Raw genomic sequence first — 20819 nt, forward strand, 5'->3', positions numbered from 1 at the left:
TTCCCTACAGGGCACTCATTTCCCACAAGGCAAAATGAACTTTTAGCTTCTTACCTTTTTATCATTATCAAGATGAAGGTAATATGTAGGATAGAGGCCCCGATCCATCCCCTTCTTATCTCGAGTGACCCGACACTTGATAGTTACTCCCTGAGTAGCCGGCTGTAATACAAATTCCTCCAGATTGTCCACTTCAATGACAGGAGAGGGTGCTCTCTCTTCTTTCTACAGTCCAGCAAAGAGAGTTTGTTTCCATGAACAGACTGCCCTGCGACTTTTGGCATGATCATCACAAGACAAGCACACACAGCCCACTATTCTTGTGCATTCTCATGCATGACCTCATCCTCAATTGCCTTTGTTTTGGGTCTTTGGTTTACCTGTTCTTGCCAAATTATATTGCAACAAGTTTCCTGGTATCCAAATTCTGGTTGCCTAAGAAGACATAGTATGAATTTCTAAGGCCATCTGAAAATGTAACCATTTGAAAATATCAATTTAGTTCATGCAAATGTTTGACTAATCAGATGTTTACTTATTTTTAGTACATTTTTACCCCACCTCTTTATTATAAAAAGCTCAGCAGCTTACAACAGAAACAACCACCACCAGAAAATAAAAGAAGATATAAAAAATATCTAACATAATTTAAAAATAGTAACCCAACATGACCCACCATTCATTATCCATATGTCAGCTAAACAGGTTGTATGTCATCAGGCCTTAGGCAGGTAATCACAAGTGCTTTGAAACTCATGATTTGGGCCTTACAATTTACCACTGGCTTCAATAATGTTTTTTCCTCTCCTCTAAAAAAATGCTCTGCTAATTTTCCTTCAGAATTTTCCCAGAGTTTTTGATTATAGGTGCCCCATTTTCAGGCTTTTTACTTTCCAAAAAATAAGGCTCATAAATAAAAAGTCAAGGGCTTGAAAGAATAAGAGACGTAAAAGGATACAAGAAAATAATGAGATCTTTTAAAAGCATTCTTGTTTTGCACTGGATATTTGCACAAACCCTTACCTGAGCATCTAAATGAAATGGTTTTCTTCCTATGCTTGACTATAATTATCATCAATCTAAGGTTGCCAATGGGAAGAAAAGCATTGGTACAGGTAATGGGGGCTACCATGGAAAGGAAAAAGGAAATAGTGGGGGAGAAGATACAGGAATAATCAGATGTCCTCTGCAATTCCTTGCAGCTCCCCCCCCCCTTGTATACTAGTATTTAGAATGTAACTGAAGGCCAACAGTGTGCTGGGTGCTGTACATGAAAAGAAAATTGACTACGGTGGCCATAGGTGTACCAGGTCTCCCACTTTGTCAGGAGACCTCCTGCCCAGCAACCTGGGCCCCTGCTGCTGCTCCCATGGAGCAGTGGGAGCAAAAGGGGGGTTTGGTGTTATGCCAATGCCTTGATGTCACTTCCAGTGCAAACCCAGAAGTGACATCACTGCATTGGAGCAACACTATAGGACTCACCCCAAACTCTCTTGTATAACCATAGAGTTTTGGTGCAATGACACCACTTCCGAGTTCATGCTGAAATTGACATTGCAGTGTTGGTGCAATGCCAAATTACATTGTCTTCACCTCCCAGACTCTCCTTTTGATTGCCAGGTACCCTGGGCCGTGCCACCCCCGCTAATGCTCAGTGCAGCAGTGGGCGTTTATTTGTGTGTGTGGGGGGGACTGGTAACACACTGATGCCACAATGTCACTTTTGAGTTCATGCCAGTTTGGGTGGTTCTTAGATTGTCACCCCTATGGAGTGATATTACTTTTGGGTTTGTTCCAGAAGTAACACTTGAACGCTTGCCAGAAATTGAACTCAAAAACCAGCGTAAGAATGACTGGTACTGGGAGGCACTTGCTGAGGTCCACAGGTCAGTAAGGGCCCAAGAGCACCAGCATTCTCATTTCACAAGGGTACCTGGGGAGTTCACAGACCATCAGTCTCCTTTGTGCTATCTCCTACACTCCTGGCTGCTTTGCATAGCAGGAGAAGTCTTCCAGTCCTCTGCAATAGTACTCTGGGTGTTCAGAAAGCTTGAATATGAGAAAGACCCACACTCCTATCAGCCCTCCAATGCACCTGGCCTCAAGTGAGCCTTTCCCCCTACAGTCTCCTGTGATGCACAGAGGACCAAGGGAGTATACAAGGTCAAGGTGACATGTTGCACTGGAGAGGAAGGGAGGAGATGCAGGGATGACCAGGCTGGGCTCCATGTAAAGTGAGTCTTTGGCACGGTCTCAAATCACATCTCCAACTCTCATTCTCCTGTCTCCAAATCAGGGAATTTACTGAGGTCAAGAGCCAGCCTGAGGTCTGGCACTGACCAGAGAATATTGGGGAAGGTGTAGGAAAAATCCAGGTGACAGTGAAGGTGACTTGAGTTGTGACTTGGCTGGACCTGGACCCTAACTACTCCAGCTATAAATTCATTACCTGGGCTGGAAGCTGGTCCTGTCTAAATGGCAGTGGGGGAAAATACACTGTTGGAACAGGCTGCATGAATGCAGTGATCCCATCCCTTCCTCGCCTTCTTCTTTAGTGCACAGAGGGGGCTGGCACCACTAACATACTCTGTACTCAGCCAGATTGCAGGTGCTCCTGTCTTATGTAGTTGGTTGCCTAACAAAATGAGTTGTCTAAAGAAGCTGCTCTTAATGCCCCCATGGTTCACGTGTCACCAGAGCTGAAAAGGCTTGGGGAGCTACCTTCTTGGACTTCTTTCCTTTCCCCTTCTTGTTGGTATTCTTCTGAGCTGTTTCTGTTGGGGGGTCTTCTTCACTTTCATTTTCAGTAGTTTTGGCAACAGCTGAAGGCAAAAGAACACTGTGCTCAATGGGAACCCAATGAGAATATGACTTAAAGTTGTACTCAGATTTGGCATGGAAGGAAGGAGTCAGTAGGATGTAGTGGGCTACAGTCCCAGACTAACCCCAGGGAGATGTAAGCTCAGATCCCCACTTGGCTTCCTGAAAGACCTTGGACCAGTCATTCTCCACCTTTCAGCCTAAGCTACCTTACAGGGTTATTGTGAGGATAAAGGTGGTGAGTGGAGGGGGAGCGACATATGATGTCCTTGGGAGAAAGGAATAACAGTGAATGGACGGATAAACCTGTGACCGAACATACACACCACTATGATGATAGCTCAGTGCTATCAAGTCAGAACCAGCTTATGGTTGACCCCTCATGGGGTTTTCAAGGCACGAGATAAGCACAGGAGGTTTGCCACCACCTGCCTCTGTGTAACAGCCCTCATGTTGCTTGGGGGTTTCCCATCCAAGTACTCACCATGGCTTACCCCACTTAGCAGCCAAACTCTAACCAGCTTGAGCTAGTCTGGGCTATTCAGGCTTCTACAGAATAATATAATGAAATGCCATCAAGTCACGACGGATTAATGGAGACCTCTCTTGGGGTTTTCAAGGCATGAGCTGAGCAGAGGTTGTTTGCCATTGCCTTCCTCTGCATAAGAGAGCCAGTGTGGTGTAGTGGTTAAGAGTGATGGGCTCTAATCTGGAGAACCCAGTTTGATTCCCCACTCCTCCACCTGAAGCCAGCTGGATGACCTTGGGTCAGTCACAGTTCTTTCAGAGCTCTTTCAGTCCAAAAAATAAGTCTAGCTAACCATCTAGTGGTGCATAACACTAAAAAGAGCTAGAACTTAAGGCAGCCAGACAGTCTTCAGATCTCCTGACTGTACTACACACGATGCCATACAATAATTAATTAACTCCTCTGAATAGCAACCCGAGATCCCTTGTTTTCTGGCTAAGCTTGAACGTGCATGTGGTAAATTAGCCATGTACATTAACCCACAAGCACACATTGCTAATATGCCCACAATTATGAGTGTTGGGGAGATTCCTACATTGGTGAGTGAAAGTACACAGTAGGGTTGACAGCTACAAGTTGGGAAATACCTGGAGATTTTGGGGGAGGAGCCTCAGGAGGGCGGGGCTTGGGGCATAGTGCCATAGAGTCCAAATTCCAAAGCGGCTATTTTCTCCAGGTGAACTGGTATCTGTTGCCTGGAGATCAGGTGTAATAGCAGGAGATCTCCAGCTACCACCTGGAGGTTGGCAACCCTAGTACACACTTGCCTTTTTTAAAAAAAATCTGTGCAGGGAAAGCAGGATTGGATGAAGTTGCCTTAAAAAAACCATCTGTGCAGGGAAAGCAGGATTGGATGAAACCCCCAAAGAACAGGTAGAGAAAGAGGTACTTTTCTCCTTTTCTCACAATACAAGAACTTGTGGGCACTCCATGAAATTGCTGAGCGGTCGGGTTAGAACGGATAAAAGGAAGTACTTCTTCACCCAAAGAGTGATTCACACATGGAATTCACTGCCAGAGGAGGTGGTGGCGGCTACAAGCATGGACGGCTTCAAGAGGGAATTAGATAAGCATATGGAGCAGAGGCCCATCAGTGGCTATTAGCCACAAGGTATAGATAGGGGCTCTGGGGCAAGTGATGCTCTGTCATCTTGGTGCTTGGGGGGGGGTGTCAACAGTGGGAGGGCTTCTAATGTCCTGGCCCCACTGGTGGACCTCCTGATGGCACCAGGTATTTTTGGCCACTGTGTGACACAGAGTGTTGGACTGGATGGGCCTTTGGCCTGATCCAACATTGGCGTCTCTTATGTTCTTATGTTCTTATCAAGAAGCAGTAGTAGAGGCAGAATGACTGTAAATCAGCTCCACTTAAAGAAGAGTTTGCCAATAAAGACCTCAAACTCAACTAGGTATTGGTGGCACTGTGCTCCTTCCAGTTTCAAGCCTCGAGTCTCCTTTGCCAAACACCTTCTGGGAGTTCATCTTGGTGCTTTTCCTTTATCTACCACCAGGGGCTATGAGACTAACCATGAAGAACCTTCTTGTTCTGCTTCTTCCAGCAAGGCCTGATGTTGTACTTACCCTTCTTTTTTGTTTTTTTCTCCTTTGGGCCTTCTCCCCCAGCATGAAACATGGATGCTGGGCTTTTCTTTTTTTCAGGTTTTGTTCGCTTGGGGCTGGAATCAGATTCATCTTCAGCCTCACTGCCTTTCAGAACTACAGTTATTAAGGGAGAGAAGAAAACAGTCAGGCCAGATTCTTTAGAATATCTAGCAATATGGTTGTGGAATCTTCTCTCAACTCCTCACTGAGTGCGGGTTAGCAGAAGAGTGTTATTTAACATCAGTTCTGGCTAATGCAAGATCAAAACATTGGCACTGGGGAACAATATCATGTATTAATGTCCCAGTGAGGGTTTAATCCTCATTGTTCTTTTAAATTCTGTTGCTCCTCTCATGCGGTCATATTATCATGCAGCACTTTGTGCCCTTCTGTCATTCCTGCCTTGCCTCGCTACCCTTTAGGACTCCTGTGAACCTAAAGTGGGAGAATTGTAGCACCAAGTTCTTTGTCATCTTGCTTACAACAGGAGACCAAAGTCCCTTTTTTTTTGGGGGGGGGTGCAGAGAAGTGGAAGGAAGAAAGCACAACTCACTCTGCACCTGCCATTTCACCACTCCAAGTTCCTATCCTCAGTCACTTTCTTTCCACAGAATTGTAAACACAAACACATGTGTAGTTTGGCCTTGAGAAGGAAGTTGCATGTACAGGGAAAGACAAACAACTAATGATAGCGCCCCCATCCTTCCCCTCTATGGCCCTTTGTGTGTATGTGTGTGTATGTGTGTGTGTGTACAACACTTTCCTGTTGTAATCTTGCATGTCTCATGCAAAGCAGCTATGTGTACTTAGCACACTAGAACAGAGGTGGACAGAAAATCACTCAGGATGGGAGTGACCAATTAGTCTCCAAGCAATAACAAATAGCTCTCCATCCCCCCTCCAGTGCTGCTGTACTCACTTTATTATCCTTCCCTTTAAAGCTACTGCAGCAGCTTCTCTGTTGTGCACAGGAGGAAGTACAGACATGCAAACGACAGGAACAGCACCCTTTCCCCTTCGCCTTGCCTCCTCCTTCACACACAAACACAGGCATCCTTTGATCAGGCTGGGAAAGGATCATGCTATTGACTATTTCACCTCCAAGAAAGTTGCCATTTGCTCTTCCAGAGAAAACACAGAGGTAACTTTGTATTTCCTCCTGACAGTCAAGTTACAATTGGGCTGTTGTATTTCTGGTGGTTTGTATGGGAAAACAACAGAGGAAATGTCCCCCCTTCCCCCAAGAATATCTGCTTTTTATGGATGAGTAATTTCAGCCAATGGAGCTGCGGTGGCTCAAGTGGTTAAGACACTGAACTGCAGGCTGTGGAAGGTCAGTAGTTCAGCAGTTCAAGACCTGGGTGCCGCATGATGGAGTGAGCTCCCATCTCTAGTTCCAGCTCCTGCCAACCTAGCACTTCGAAAGCAAGAAATTGCAAGTAGATAAACAGGTACCACTTCGGTGGGAAGGTAACAGCGTTCTGTGTGCCTTGGTGTTTAGTCATGCCGGCCACATGACCACGGAAACGTCTTCGGACAGCGCTGGCTCTTCGGCTTTGAAACGGAGATGAGCACCGCAACCCTAGAGTCGGATTCGACTGGCTTTCGAGCAAGGGAAACTTTACCATTACCTTTAATTTCAGCCAAGAGAGAGAGGGATTTATCAACAGGATGGGAATGACCCGTGAAAAGACTGCTTACACAAGGTAATACTCAGTTTGACTTCAATCCAATATACCTTGTGAAGTTGTGAACCATAATCAATTTGTCTCAGCTGTTGTTCAAATGCTGACTACCACATGCTTCCATCTGGTCTCAGCCTACAAGGAAAACTGTGCTTCTTGCATGAGTTTTTGAGTGACAGGTGGACCCGGCTGGCCTGCATTGTCTTTCAGATGAGGTGACAATCCATTGTTTGCTTATTTCCCCCAGAATGCGAGTGCTATAATCTTAAATCTACCATAATTAAACTGTGAGCCTGTCAGCATCTAACACAAAAAGCTGACAAGACAGGAGGGTTTCAAGAGCTTGATCCAGATAATCTGCATTTTTTCCTTTTAATTTGTGTAACCTCTAGTCTGAAGAAGTGTTCTGATAAGCTTGAAAGCTTGCATAAGGTTTTCTGTCATTTCGGTTGTCCCCAGTAAAAGGTATTACGTGGATTTTGTGTCTACCCCTCTAACTGTGGTGGTGGTGGAAAGAGCTGTCAAGTTCCAGCCAATTTATGGCTACCCCCATAGTGTTTTCAGGGCAAGAGACATTCAGAGGTGCTCTGCCATTGTCTCCCTCTGCCTAGCAACCCTGGAATTCCTTTGGGTTCTCCCATCCAAATACTGACCAGGGCTGACCCTACTTAGCTTCTGAGATCTGATGAGATTAGGGCCACCCAGGCTAATTGTAGTACAAGTTGCTATGTTATGACTGGCTCTACCTACAAAGCTGTCAGGGGTAGACTGGCTATTATAGCCACTGGAACTTTTCCTGGTGGGCCAATGGCCTGGGGAACCTCCTCTACTCAGCCACCACAAGGGCACTTCCTGGCCAAGATGCATGTGGCAAAGGCACTGCCTAGCTGAGCCGAGTCACACGTGATGCAACAGAGGTGCTGCGAGGCCGTTTCCTGGTGGGCCAATGGCCTGGGGAGCCTCCTCTACTCAGTCACCACAGTCTGGGCCAGATTGCTTGTGGCAAGGGCACTTCCTGGCCAAGATGCATGTGGCAAAGGCACTGCCTAGCTGGGCCGAGTCCCACGTGATGCAACAGAGGTGCTGCGAGGCCTGGCTGAGTCACGCGTGAAAGACACTGCCCAGCTCAATCACATGTGTGAAAGGTGCTGCCTGGCAGAGTGGGGCCACCTGGGTAGGCACCAAAAGAGGCTGGCTGGTGGCAAGTGGCAACCCTAAGTTGTGCCCCTACCTCGGCACCACTGCCCTGGTCGCCTTGCTTGCCTTCCCCCACACTGCCCCCAGAAAGGAGGGAGGGAGGGAGGGAAGAAGAGGAAGCAGCTACTATCTCTCTCCCCTCTGTGATGGCTTCGTGTACACCCAGGCCAATGACAGGAGGCAGGAGCTGGCCTAGGACACGCACCACTGCCCTGGTCGCCTTGCTTGCCTTCCCCCACACTGCCCCCACAAAGGATGGAGGGAGGGAAGAAGAGGAGGCAGCTGCTCTCTCTCTCCCCTCTGTGATGGCTTGGTGTACACCCAGGCCAGTGACAGGAGGCAGGAGCTGGCCTAGGACACCCACACTCTTTGGGCCAGCTCTGTTCATCACCCAAGAAGGCATCTCAACCTGGGGCTCCCTGGGCCAAGTCCAGCACTCTAACCACCAGACTATTCCGACTCTCACCTTTCTTTTTGACTTTTTTGTCTTTCTTGTCCCCGTTAACTTGGAACACAGAAGTTGGCTCCTTCTTTGGTGTCTTTGCAGTTTTGGTCTTGGCATCAGGTTCACCTTTGTCTCCTATTAAGACACAGAGAGGTGAAAAGCATTAGAATTTTATGAAATTAGGGTCAGAGAGGCTCAAAGAGAAGACGAACAGGCAAGGCAGGGTGAAGGAGGGGATAAAAGTTAATTTCAATGAATGGGAATAAAAGAATATAAAAGGGAGAAATGGAGCAAAACTAAAGAAGGCAGACAGACAGGGGTCATTTCCTGCAGGAGCGCACAGGAGCGGAGCTCCGGCAGTAAAGAGCCCAGGGGGTGGGCACATGCAACAAGCCCCACCCCCTGCTCCCCAAACAGGCAAGGCAGGGTGAAGGAGGGGATGGGTCAAGTAAGGAAAGGATAAAAGTGAATTTCAATGAATGGGAATAAAAGAATATGAAAGGGAGAAATGGAGCAAAACTGAAGAAGGCAGACAGACAGGGGTCATTTCCTGCAGGAGCGCAGCTCTGGCAGTAAAGAGCCCAGGGGGTGGGCACATGCAACAAGCCCCACCCCCTGCTCCCAGCAGACCTCAGTCAGGGCAAGAAGCAGCCAGGTAAGCTGCAGAACCACACCAGGCCCCTGGTCCAAAATAGTCCAGTGGCTCCTTTAAGACCAAGTTTTATTCAGGTACAAGCTCTCCCTCCTCTGTGAGGACAGATCTGCACAGTCCCCCCCACCCCCAATAGCTAGCAATCCAAAACAGTCCAGTGGAGCCTGAGTGGTGGGGGATGTCAGGGGGTGTGGCATATGCAAATAAGTTATGCTAATGAGTTATACTAATGAGCTCCTGCACCTCTTTTTCTACTAAATGACCCCTGCAGACAGACCATAGTGTTTAGAGTGCTGAAGGTGGTTGATAGGCTCACTCTTATTCCTTTTGCTGTACTCTTGCCTGCTGAAACAGTGTTTGCAGGTTCGTGAAGACCAACAAAAGCCCACAGTTCGTTTCAGCAGAGACGATAGTAGCTCAAAATAAAGAAGCTGCTTAGCACAGATGGTCCTTTCTAGACCTTCAAAGTATGTTTGTGATAAAAAGAAAGCAAGAAAAGGAGGGTAAAAATGATGGATATAGGAAGGGGCAGGAGAGAAGACTGCAAAATGAAAGGCAAGAAGAGCCTTTCTGTAATCCTCATCCTGCCCATTGGAGCAGGTATTTCTTAGGTGCAGTTCCATAGCCACCTTCCCCATGGACACAAATCTCCTCACACAATGACAGCCACCATTGGCTGGAGTTTCTCTTGACCCAGTGCTGCCCTTCTCCACGACTCTCTTGAGTTCAGAGATGGGGTCTCAGCACTTGGTCCTAAATGTGTTGGCAGAACCTCAGCTGTACATTGCTCTGCCTTATTGTATCGCTGTCCATTTATCTCTGTTCTTTTCTCTTCCAAATCTGAGGCCTATCTACCTCCTCCTCTTCCTTCTCATTACACACACCTCTGACTCTGAGGTAGAGGACATTTATTGTGTCCATTTTCCAATGACCAAGTGAGGCTCAGAGAATCTCAGTGAATTGTCCAAGGATACAGAGGCACTCTAGCACAGAAGGGGTTTTCGACTCATGATGCTGCTGGAATCCTGGTTCTTCTTGTCTGGCCATCCATCGGTAGCTTAATGGTTGAAGCTCTTGTAGCTCATGACTTTTGTTCCTGGTCCCTCAAGGAGTCAAGTTAACCCTCATGAAAAATGCCAAGGCTGTCTGGTTACTCTTTGGCCATGGAGAAGGGCAGAGCTATGGATGAAGTGATCCCCCCCCCCCGGTTTCAAAGCCTCCTAGTCTCACTGGCTGTGACCCTTTTCATAAGTGAGATGGATTTCTTGTGCCTAGTCATGCAGGTGTCATAACGTGTCATAATGATGCACTGAAATTTTGACTAAGGAAGCAAAACGGGTCGGTTACTAATGGCAAAACTGAACCGGGAACAGATAGCAAAGTCTGAAAACACACCAGTCCCAATATCCTCCACTAGAACACTGAATTAGTTGACCAATGATGGAGCGAGGGCTTCCAAGATATTCCATCTTATTCTATATAATAATAATGATGATGAGAAGCTCTGTCAAAGGCTACCTTTGAACATTTGAAAGGCCTGTAATTTTATGCCAGTGTTATCGTAGGGACTTCTGCGGAAGTATTTTGGGAGCTGAACACATGAAGCTACCTTATACTGAGCCAGACGCTTGGTCTATCAAGGTCAGTATTGCCTACTCTGACCAGCAGGGGTTCTGCAGGGTCTTGGGTTGAGGTGGTTCACATTACCAACCACCCAGTCCTTTTAACTGGAGAAAGCAGGGACTGAATCCGCATGCAAAGCAGATGCTCTGTCTGTCACTGACCCACCTCTCCCTGGAGTTTGATGAAGATGCTGAGAACCCTCTGTGTAGTTCTCAGAGGTTTGTAGGGAGAGGGAGACACCCTCAAACCAATATGTCTGTAGTACAGACATAGACCATCTCAGAGATTTCTCATTACGTCCCTGCTTGAGATCTTCACTCTTGTGACCAGCCCTTATCCCCTTCAGATAATGGATAGTCTCCAGCTTCCTTAAACAGCTCTACTCTTCCTTTCTTGCTGCTTATTTTGTGCTGAATTCCTGCTTTAGAGCATACCTAGTCCTGCCTCATTTTCTTCCATCAAATAATTGCTCAAAACCATCTTTTCCACATGACCTTTGCCATATCCTTTAATCTCCATATCCTTTAATCTCCATGCCCAACTGTAGCCAGTTTTTATAACTGTACAATTACATTTACCCACCTTCACGGATCAGCATGCATCCCTGCCTTTGTGTTTCTCTCTCTTCCCAGTGGCAGGACCACGTGTCTTCCTCGCAGAAGGCGCAGAAGGTACCTAGTTTCAAAGCTCTCCAGTTAAGGGATCTCAGTGAACAGGTGTTGGGAAAGACCTTTATCTGCTGAGACTCTGGAGACCTGCTCCCAGTCAGAGTGGCTTGTCTGAGGAAGAAGGATCAGTAATCTGACTTGTTATAAGGTAGCTCCATGTAGATAGCCCAGGCTAGCCTGATTTCATCAGATCTCGGAAACTAAGCAGCTTCAGTCCCGGCTGGAAGGGAGACCGCCAAGAAAGACTAGGGAGGCTATGCAGAGGTAGGCAATGCCAAACCACCTCTGAACGTGTTTTGCCTTGCTATACCCTACAGGGGTCCCCATAAGTCAGCTATAACTTGACAGCAAAAACAAAACAAAACATGTCTTCTCCATTATCTATTTAGATTGTAAACATTCTCAGGGTAAGAAGCTATCTATTTTTGCATGTATATCTCTGTTAACTGCCCAAAATATACTACTAGCATCACTACTACTTCTGCTAAGAACAATAGTTTGTCACTGACCTTTACTTTTGGACTTCTTTTCCTTACTGTCACCTGCTGGAGTATTTTTATTGATCTTCCTTTTTGGCTTTTTGGGGGGATCTTCACTTTCTACCTCTTCTTCCTCCTCTTCTTCATCTTCCTCCTCTTCAGAGGCCTCTGGAAATTTCGGGTTTGGACAAGCAGGAGTTGAAAGGGGGAAAGGAGAAGAAACAGCCATGTAAAGGAACCCAACAAAAACTTTAACAGCCAGAGGCAGGTGGAAGCGTTTCTTTAGCTTTGGAGCAAGTGAACTCTGCTGCCTGGACTGTAGTATTTATTATTACAGTAATTTACAACTAATCAATGTGAGCTTGCAAAGTGCGCCCCAATTTTATCTGTTCCATTTTCATGATTCTCCCACAATTCCATCATGGTGCGGGCTAGATAAGGGAAGTTCCTTGCTGTGGGGCTTTGTCACTTTCACCAAGTGGGAGAGATGAACTAAACCAGGTGCTTTTTCACATGCAAGGAGGGTGGGTGCCACAGTTCTAGAGGCACATACAGCCCTCAAAGTTAAATCTGTGGCTGCCAGGTGCCACACAGACTAGCACAAAATAATACTGCATGTTCATTTGTTAAAGCATCTTGATTTTTGGCTGCCAGGGACTTCCAACACTACAAAAGTATATCTTTAGGGGGGTTGTTTGTTTGTTCATGGTTTGTTTTGCAAAATGTAGCTCTTGAGGCTGCAAAATGAAGCAGAAGACTTGTGTGGTGGAAGAGGGGTTCCCAATTCTTTCATCTTGAGTTGTTTATTTGCTAAAATTGCTTTTCCCCAATCTGCATTTTGCCCTGCAAGGGAAAAGTACCCATTACTTTTCCTTCGTGGGGCAAGAAGCAACTTGTGGAATGATTCCTAATAGGAAAACAGCACAAAGGGAAAGGATGAAGAGCCCTTTCTCCACCACACCAGTCTGCCGGTCTACTATGCAAATGCCACTGCTATATCCTAAAAAAATTAAGCACTGGGACAACTAGCTTCTAAAAAGAGCTGGGAGAGGGAGAGAGAGAGATTTGCAGCAACACAAACTGTGTTTAGGTGCACAGAAAAACAACTAGGTGTTTGTTTATGCATGCACTGTTGTTCCTATATATCTATCAGGTTATGACTGAGAATACCATTAAGGCACAATTCAAAGATTTTGCATGACTATGGCAAATGGCAGCTGGCACTGAAAGAGCTCTGGGAGACTTTCGACTCAACTTCTACTCCTTACCCACACACCAACTCCTCTGCTCTCAGCTGGAGGTCATTTGAAAAACAAAATGGCACAGGGATGGAGATCAAAGAGTGGTGCACCCTCTGGAATCTATGGCTTGAATCAGATTGCACTCGAGGTGCGTGTCTGTGCGTGTGTGAATGCAGATGCACAACTAAGCGAGAGAATGGGATAGGGTGAGGGGAGCTGGCAGGGCCCTTACCTTGTCTCTTTTTCTGGGTCTTGGCCACACTGAAATGAGATGATGGGGGTTCCTTCTTTTTCTTTGGATCTTTAATGAATTTGGCATACGGGTCCTTGTCATTCCCTTCTTCCGACTTCTCTTCCTTCTTCTTTCTCACTTTTTTGACACCAGCTTGTGACAAGAAATGCCACAGTCAGAATGTATTAGGGGGAAAGCCAGGGAGGTACAGACAGTGGGAGATGCCATTGCAACGATCAAGGGTCTCGTGTGAGAGCAATGTCTATGATTGGGGCTTTTTGGGGGGGGTGTTGGGAGAAAGGCCACAAATAACCGGGTCTTTTGGAAAGCAACAAGTAACTTGCTTTTGGGAGGCCAGAGAAGGCTGCCCCATTTTTTCTCTTTCATAATGAATGACTATCAGGAAGGTCAGTTCTGTGCACCAGGACAGGAGGGAAGGGATGACACGGTGGCCATCTCCAAAGTTCTGTCTGCAGTAAATGCTTCGGGGCGACCTTCCATATGCTTTCCCCCTATGGCAGTCCTAAGGCTGAATTTAGTTTAAGAATATATGTTTGGGAGATGGTTAAATTCAGATAGTTAGATGGGAGGGGGCTGTGGCTCAGTGGAATACCCTCTGCTTCGCATGCCATTTTCAGGTCCAGCCCCCGGCATCCCCGGTTGAAAAGGGATCTAAGAGGCGATGGGAAAGACCTCTGCCTGAGACCCTGGAGAGCTGCTGCCAGCCTGAGTAGGACCATGCTCACCTTGATGGACCGATGATCTGATTCAGTATAAGGCAGCTTCCCGTGTGCCTGTGTGTGTGTGTGTATTTCCCAGCCCTGTGTTTCTGCCCTTCTCTTGGATGAGCTGACTAGAATACAACTGTTACAATATGGGCGTGAGGTGTGTGCCATGACCAAATCAGATGTGACCGTGGCACAACTTAATTTGCATTGGGCCGAATTCCTGTAAACTGTATGTAAAATTTAAAGCACAGTGGGCCAGATGAGACAGTGTGTGGCACCCATTCTCTGCCCATGCCCCCTGGAACAGATTATCCCCAGTTATTTTTATTGCAACATGTTTTGCTCTAGTCTCAAAGACCCATCAGGAGAAAACTATTTGGGGAGAGAGACAGTTCCATGGGGAGAAGCGTGGGCAGCAGAAGGATTATTTCCCCCCCATGCCCTCCCCACACTGCACGTTCAATTGCCATCACCCCATATGATAGGGATGCGTCAGCCACCGCTTTCAGACACACAGATCGACAGCCATCAACTCTCGTTGGACCCCTAAGGATGCATTTCTTGAAGTCTATGATAAAAACACAAAAGGAGCCCTGCTGGGTCAGACCCCTGGTCCATCTCATCCAGCATCCTGTTTCACACAGTTACCCTGGTGGGCCAGCAAACAGGACATGGAGAACAAGGCCTTCCCGTGATGTTGCCGCCAAGACTGGTATTCAGAGATTTACAGCTACTGAGTGTGGAGGTTTTCCTTGAGTCACTATGGCCAGGAACCATTGATTGACCTGTTCTGCTTGCAAATATAAAACTTATATTGGGTGCAAAATACATTAGATTTCTCTTCTGTGTTCCACTCATAACAAGCAACATTCATTCTCAACACAATGAACACAAGATAGGTCAAGGCTGTGCAACTGTGCTTAGCAAAATGTGTGAAAATAGTCTAAGATTATCTTGACCTACCAATTATTTGCAGGTTCTCACAAAATGAGATTTAAAAGAGGCTTTTCTTAGTGCGGCTCCTTTATGACTGGCAGGCTTATGGCCATTTCTAAGCTATTTGAGGGCACAGCTGCGGATGAGCTCATTCCAGCCATTCATTTAGTGATATTGATGTACTAAATTGACACCCCACCTTTTGGTCTGGTGGAGCCATGAAGCGGCTTGCAGTAAGAACTAAAGAACAATGCAATGATTTCTAAAGCTTTGAAAGAGAACAAGATTCATCCCAGCAATCCAGCAACTTCATCATGTTTGTGTTTTTCTTTGCTTGTGTGCTGAAGAGCCTGCAGCAAAGACCCTTCGAGGGATGGCGTTCCAAGGCAGAGAAGACCCTCCTCCTTGTGACTGCCAGTTTGGCTCCTTGTGGCACCACTCAGAGTTCAATCTAATTTGATAAGAATGCAGGTATTTGGCAGAGAGGGAGAGGACTCATATAGGAGATGCTCCTGGAGGTAACTTGGTCCCAGGCCATTAAAGACTTTGAAATGTAAGCCCCATTAATTGGCAAGTCTACTGGCATGATACATTTCTAGGGTTTAGTCCCAGTCGACAGCTGGGCTGCCACTATTTTGCACCAAGGCATCTTCCAGATGATGTTGAAGGGCATCCCTGCATAATGCACATTACAGTAGTCCATATACTAGGTTCCAGGGTGCGGAGAAGAGTGGCTAGATTGTCTTTTACCATGATTTGCATATGGAAGTTGCTGGCATCCTGAGCAGAGCCCACAACGATCTCCTACCTTTCTGCTGGACAACAGGAAGGCCATCTAGAGTTCAGTAGCAGAGCACAGGTTTTATCCCAGGTTCCATTCCTGGCATATGAAATAAATCTCACGAGGCAGGGCTACAAAAGACATTTGCCTGAGACCTTGGGAAGCCATTGTCAGTCAGACCAGACAGTGCTGGAACAGACAGACAAGTGGTTGGATTCTGTATAAGGCAGATCCACATGTCCATAAAGCCCAATTCCTGGTGGCCTCGTCATTTCCCTTACCCTGAGTGGGGGCAGTGGTCTCCTCTGCAGGGCTCGATTCCTCTGGTTTCTTCACTCTGGATTTCTTTGGCTTGGCTTCCAGCGTGGCCTCCTGCTGTTTCTTTTTTGGCTTCTGCTACAGTAGATGTAGCTGTAAGAGACAGCAGGTGTGTTATTTACAGAGAACGAATAGGAAAGTAAGGTCTTTACCCTAGTATATCCCCAGATTTTAACCAAGACGTGCTTGAAATGACAGCCTAGTGACACACAGCTCCTCATTCTCTGGTCCCAATAGTGTAAAAGTTGCACTGCAAGAACAGTCCAGGACCTCATATGAACAAGTACCTACCCCACATACATCTCAACATCTATGAATACCATTTCTAACAGCAAGACAAAGCTTGTTATGATTGAGGCAGGTGTCTGTCAAGATCTCTTTCTTCTAAACACAAATTGTTTTGCAAAAGAGAAGGGGCCATGCAAACATGCTCAGATGGGGAGACAGGATTCCCTGGTTGGTAAACTTTCCAGCACCGGCTGCATCCCACTCTGTCTATGCTATGAGGATGAAAGGGAGAGAGAAAGTACATTTCCTGTTCCCTGCCATCAGGGCCTCTGCACTGGACTGCACGGGAGCAGAAGGGACAGTATCCAGGTGAACAAAGTGATGAGATGCAGCAATGATGGCAAAATGCCAGCCCAGCCTTTTGGTGACTCCCGGATGACCCCCACCCCCATGGATTGACTCAGGAACCAGAGGAAGCCTGGGCAGGTCTTCCAGCAGTGACAAGGTCAGTGTCCTCTGCAGCTCCCTTTCTCACGACTATTATTCCCTTACACTATTCACCCTGGATAGATCCCCAGTCTTCATGCCTTTCTCCCACTTTGGTTTTCTATAAAAGGAACATGAGTATGCTAATTAGAAGAAAAAGATGAGCAACTGATTCTGGATGCGATACTCATAGCTGTCACTGCTGTTTTGCTTGTCAGAGCATGCACCCCATGTGCTAGTTGCATGTATGCACTACTAAAGGTAAAGGTAAAGGTTCCCTTGCTTGATAGCCAGTCGAATCCGACTCTAGGGTTGCGGTGCTCATCTCCGTTTCAAAGCCGAAGAGCCAGCGCTGTCCGAAGACGTTTCCGTGGTCATGTGGCCGGCATGACTAAACACCAAGGCGCAGGGAACGCTGTTACCTTCCCACCAAAGTGGTACCTATTTATCTACTTGCAATTTCTTGCTTTCGAACTGCTAGGTTGGCAGGAGCTGGAACTAGAGACGGGAGCTCACTCCATCATGCAGCACACTCGGGTCTCGAACTGCTGAACTACCGACCTTCCACTGCCTGCAGCTCAGCATCTTAACCACTTGAGCCACCGCAGCTCCATATGGCATCTGGTTAGTAGCACTACTAACCAGATGCCAATTAAAAAACTAAAGTGGCAGCTGTGAGAGATGGTCCAGAACCAAAACCTTTGGTGTCTGCAAAGTGTGGAAAGATGTGGCAACTCACAACTGAACGATACAAGGAGGAGCAGATGAGATGGCCCTTCTGGATTTAGAAAGGCTCCTTGCCCATCAGGATAGTAGCTGGGTGTGTTACAACATAGTAACTGGAGTGTGTTACAGCTTAAACAAACAACGCTTTGTTGACAACGTGCAGAACTAATCTACATCTACTGCCAATGATCTCACAGGCTTGCCCTTGAAATGGTGGGAAAGTCATAAAATGAGGATTCTTGTTATATGCCTCCTTTTGTTTTTAATAGCGTCTAAACTGCAATCACACTCATTGGTTACATGTATAGTTTGATTGTCTTCTATCATGGTAGTGTAGAGAGAATTTCCAAGAGATTTCCCATCCAGGCACCAACCAGAGTTGCTTAATGTCAGCAAGGATCTTGTGTCTTACACAAGTAAACATGTAAAAGATACCTCAAGGTCACAACAATTAGGCAGGCCTTTAAAATAAGGTAGGGCAGGCTCATCCTGAATGCTACCCCTGCTTTTGACCCTATGCTGGGATGGTTTTCTTTGTAAACAAAAGAACAAGAAGCAGATGTATCAAGTCAATGACCTATTAAATATAGGAGATAACCAGTGTCAGCCCAATACCATTGGGCATTTATTTCTTTCACAACAAATTAAACCAAAGGGAAGGTGACAAAAGCACAGAATGCCATTTTCTGAGCAATGATGATAACTACGCCCATCTTTCTTGAGCTCTGGGCTTCCTTTAGGCTGTTCCACAATTAGCGCCACTAGATGGCCCAGCCACATACTTAAAGAGAAAGTAAATTACCCATCTCAGTTGGCATAGTAATAAAGTGAATAAATATGCTACTGGACCCATTGAGTCAACTGGAGTGCTACAACTGGATGTTTGCTGCAACTTAAATAGGTTGTATAAAATGTATGTCCATATTTTGGCCTACTATGTGGGAATTTGCCAGGTATTCTCACAGAAATCTGCAGACAAAGACAATACTGCCATATAGTTCAGGTTTCAGTTTCATATTCTCCTTTCCACTGCTGATCTGTGGTTCATCTGGGTGTCTGCATGCATCATGGGTTCTAGCTCAGAGTCTAGAAGCCCTGTCTTGTACCTTTGCAATCAACTCTCTGCTTTGTTTATGGTATGTCATAGTTTAGGTAGTTTTCTGTTTGCATTGTTTCCTAATTTCTGTAATCCTAGTCCTATTGTTTTGTTACTGGACAAACAAAGTAATAAAGCAATAGAACTAGGACTACAGAAATTAGGAAACAATACAAACAAAACTTGCTAAATCATGGTGTACCATAAACAAAGCAGAGCATGGATTGCAAAGGTACAAGAAAGGTCTTCTAGATATATTTGGGAAACACAATGTCTGGTGTACAAGACATTGTATAAGAGAAGAAGAGACCCTGAAGGGGACAGCAAGATAACAATGAGATAGGATAGTGAGCACGTATTCTCCTGTTAAGTGTCATTCCTTGTCTGTCTCTAGATGGCTACTCTTAGGGCAATTTCTCCTTCTCGAAAGTTCCACACTCAGTCTTACCCTCTCTGTTAGCTAGAGATGTAGTTAGGATTAGGATCTCTGTCTCTCCTCTTTCCCATCAAGTATGTTAGTTCATAAATAAACCACCATATTCACCTTAATTAGGTTGTGCACTGTTGCTGTGTTAATTATTCTGCCAACATATAACATCCTAAAGCATTGGAACAGCAGTAGAACCATAAATGAGCTACCCCACTAAAAAGAAAGGGGTTCTTTTGTAAAGTGAAAATTCCCTGATGGAGATCCATTTGGTGCAAGCCATACTGATATTAATCATTGAAGATTTTTCAGTAGCACCATTTGTACCAGAATAGCTGCATAGTAAAAGCAGACACGTTCCTGCACATCCCACTATGTAGTGTCCTGTCTTTCTTGTGTCAGCTATATATTGGTATATTGTAATACGTCAGAACTGATAATGAGTTCACAGCATTTCTCTGAGAAAGTTTTAACAGAACCGAAACAAGATTACTTTCTTGTTTATTTATTTAAAACATTTTAGTTGCCTTTTTCCTTAGGAGAAGTCAAGGCAGCTCACAACATAAATAAAACTATTATAAAAACACAATAAAAACCATATAAAATAAAACAACAATTATAACCCCCCAAAAAAGTAGCAATTTAAACTTTCCCTCATTTTAGATTCTGAATAGTCAAGGAAGCGTTGATATCCTGTATACATTGCCCATATTTGACCTTCAGTATTGATCCTGAAGTGGAATTAACTGTTTACAGACACAGACCACCATAGTGGAGTGGTGAGCATGTGAAACTAGGGCCTGGGACAATCCAGGTTCAGATCCCCACTCTGCCGTGGAAGCTTGCTGGGTACGCCTTGAGCAGTCGCTGTCTCTCATCCTAACCTCCCTCAAAGGGTTGTTAATAACAGCCTGTTATAAGCATAAATGGAAGAGAGGGTGGGTTTAAAATGTGCTAAAATAAGTCCATGAGGTAAGAAATCAGAGTAAATTTTACTTCTGCTATGCAAAAAACATAAAATGGACTCGAGTATGTCAGTGCCTAAAGACAGGAGCTTTACACCACAATGACAGAGGTAATAACTTTTTGTTGTTGTTCAGTCGCACAGTCGAGTCCGACTCTTCGCGACCCCATGGACCAGATCACGCCAGGCCTTCCTGTCTTCCGCCGTCCTCTGGAGTTGGCTCAATTTCATGTTCATTGCATCTATGACACTGTCTAACCCTCTCATCCTTTGCCGTCCCCATCTTCTTTGACCTTCAATCTTTCCCCTCCTCATTAACACATTCTGATATAGGGAAAAATCCTTCATCTTCTGTAGTTAAAGATCTCCAAATTTGTGTGTGCTAATTAATGCCTGTCATTGAAATAATCCCATTTGAGGATGATGATACATATTACCACTACCACCACTCATACTACTACTAATAAAGCAACTTACCAGACAGGAAGCCCATTGATAGCAAACGGGGAAACAAATGACAAGCCATGCATTAATTTGATGGGGCATCAGAGGGAACAGAAAGCTCCTAGCTGGCATGGAGGCAGAACACTGTGTTCCAGCCTTAGTCTTTCCATGAGAAACATGGAGAAATCATTTCCTTTTTAGGCAAGGAAGAGGAGTGACTCACCACAAAATGCTGTGCTGTAGCCCTAATCCTGCCCCGTAGGCCAGGACAGAACTAGGGACATTTAATTCCTCTGAGTTCAGTGGGTTTATTTATGTATGCCTAACTCTGTAGTGACCATAGTGTTTTAAGTGTACAAATATAACAAGGATGGAGACTTGCTGAATCATAAAAGCCCGTTTCTCCCCTCTCCTTTTTTGATATGCACCCTAGTGCAGGAAAGGGACAGTGCACTTAACTTCAAAAGAAAAAACACATTAAGAAAGTATCCTGTATTAGCAGAGCTATGCTG

The 20819-nt window shown here is 45.7% G+C and overlaps 1 protein-coding gene across 1 annotated transcript in view; it reads right to left on the reverse strand.

Annotated features, from left to right (window-relative positions):
- TULP1 (tubby like protein 1) overlaps positions 1 to 20819 on the reverse strand; it is a 50227-nt gene that overhangs the window by 27749 nt on the left and 1659 nt on the right. The window contains exons 2-8 of the mRNA XM_015411820.1: positions 15900 to 16014; positions 13174 to 13326; positions 11731 to 11868; positions 8300 to 8413; positions 4931 to 5065; positions 2722 to 2822; positions 55 to 225 (exon numbers count right to left, since the gene is read on the reverse strand). Coding sequence (XP_015267306.1) covers positions 55 to 225; positions 2722 to 2822; positions 4931 to 5065; positions 8300 to 8413; positions 11731 to 11868; positions 13174 to 13326; positions 15900 to 16014 — 927 coding nt within the window. The remainder of the gene's footprint in view (positions 1 to 54; positions 226 to 2721; positions 2823 to 4930; positions 5066 to 8299; positions 8414 to 11730; positions 11869 to 13173; positions 13327 to 15899; positions 16015 to 20819) is intronic.

This window comes from Gekko japonicus, unplaced genomic scaffold (assembly GCF_001447785.1).
Source record: "Gekko japonicus isolate JY-2015 unplaced genomic scaffold, Gekko_japonicus_V1.1 scaffold309, whole genome shotgun sequence".
NCBI classification, from domain to species: domain Eukaryota; kingdom Metazoa; phylum Chordata; class Lepidosauria; order Squamata; family Gekkonidae; genus Gekko; species Gekko japonicus.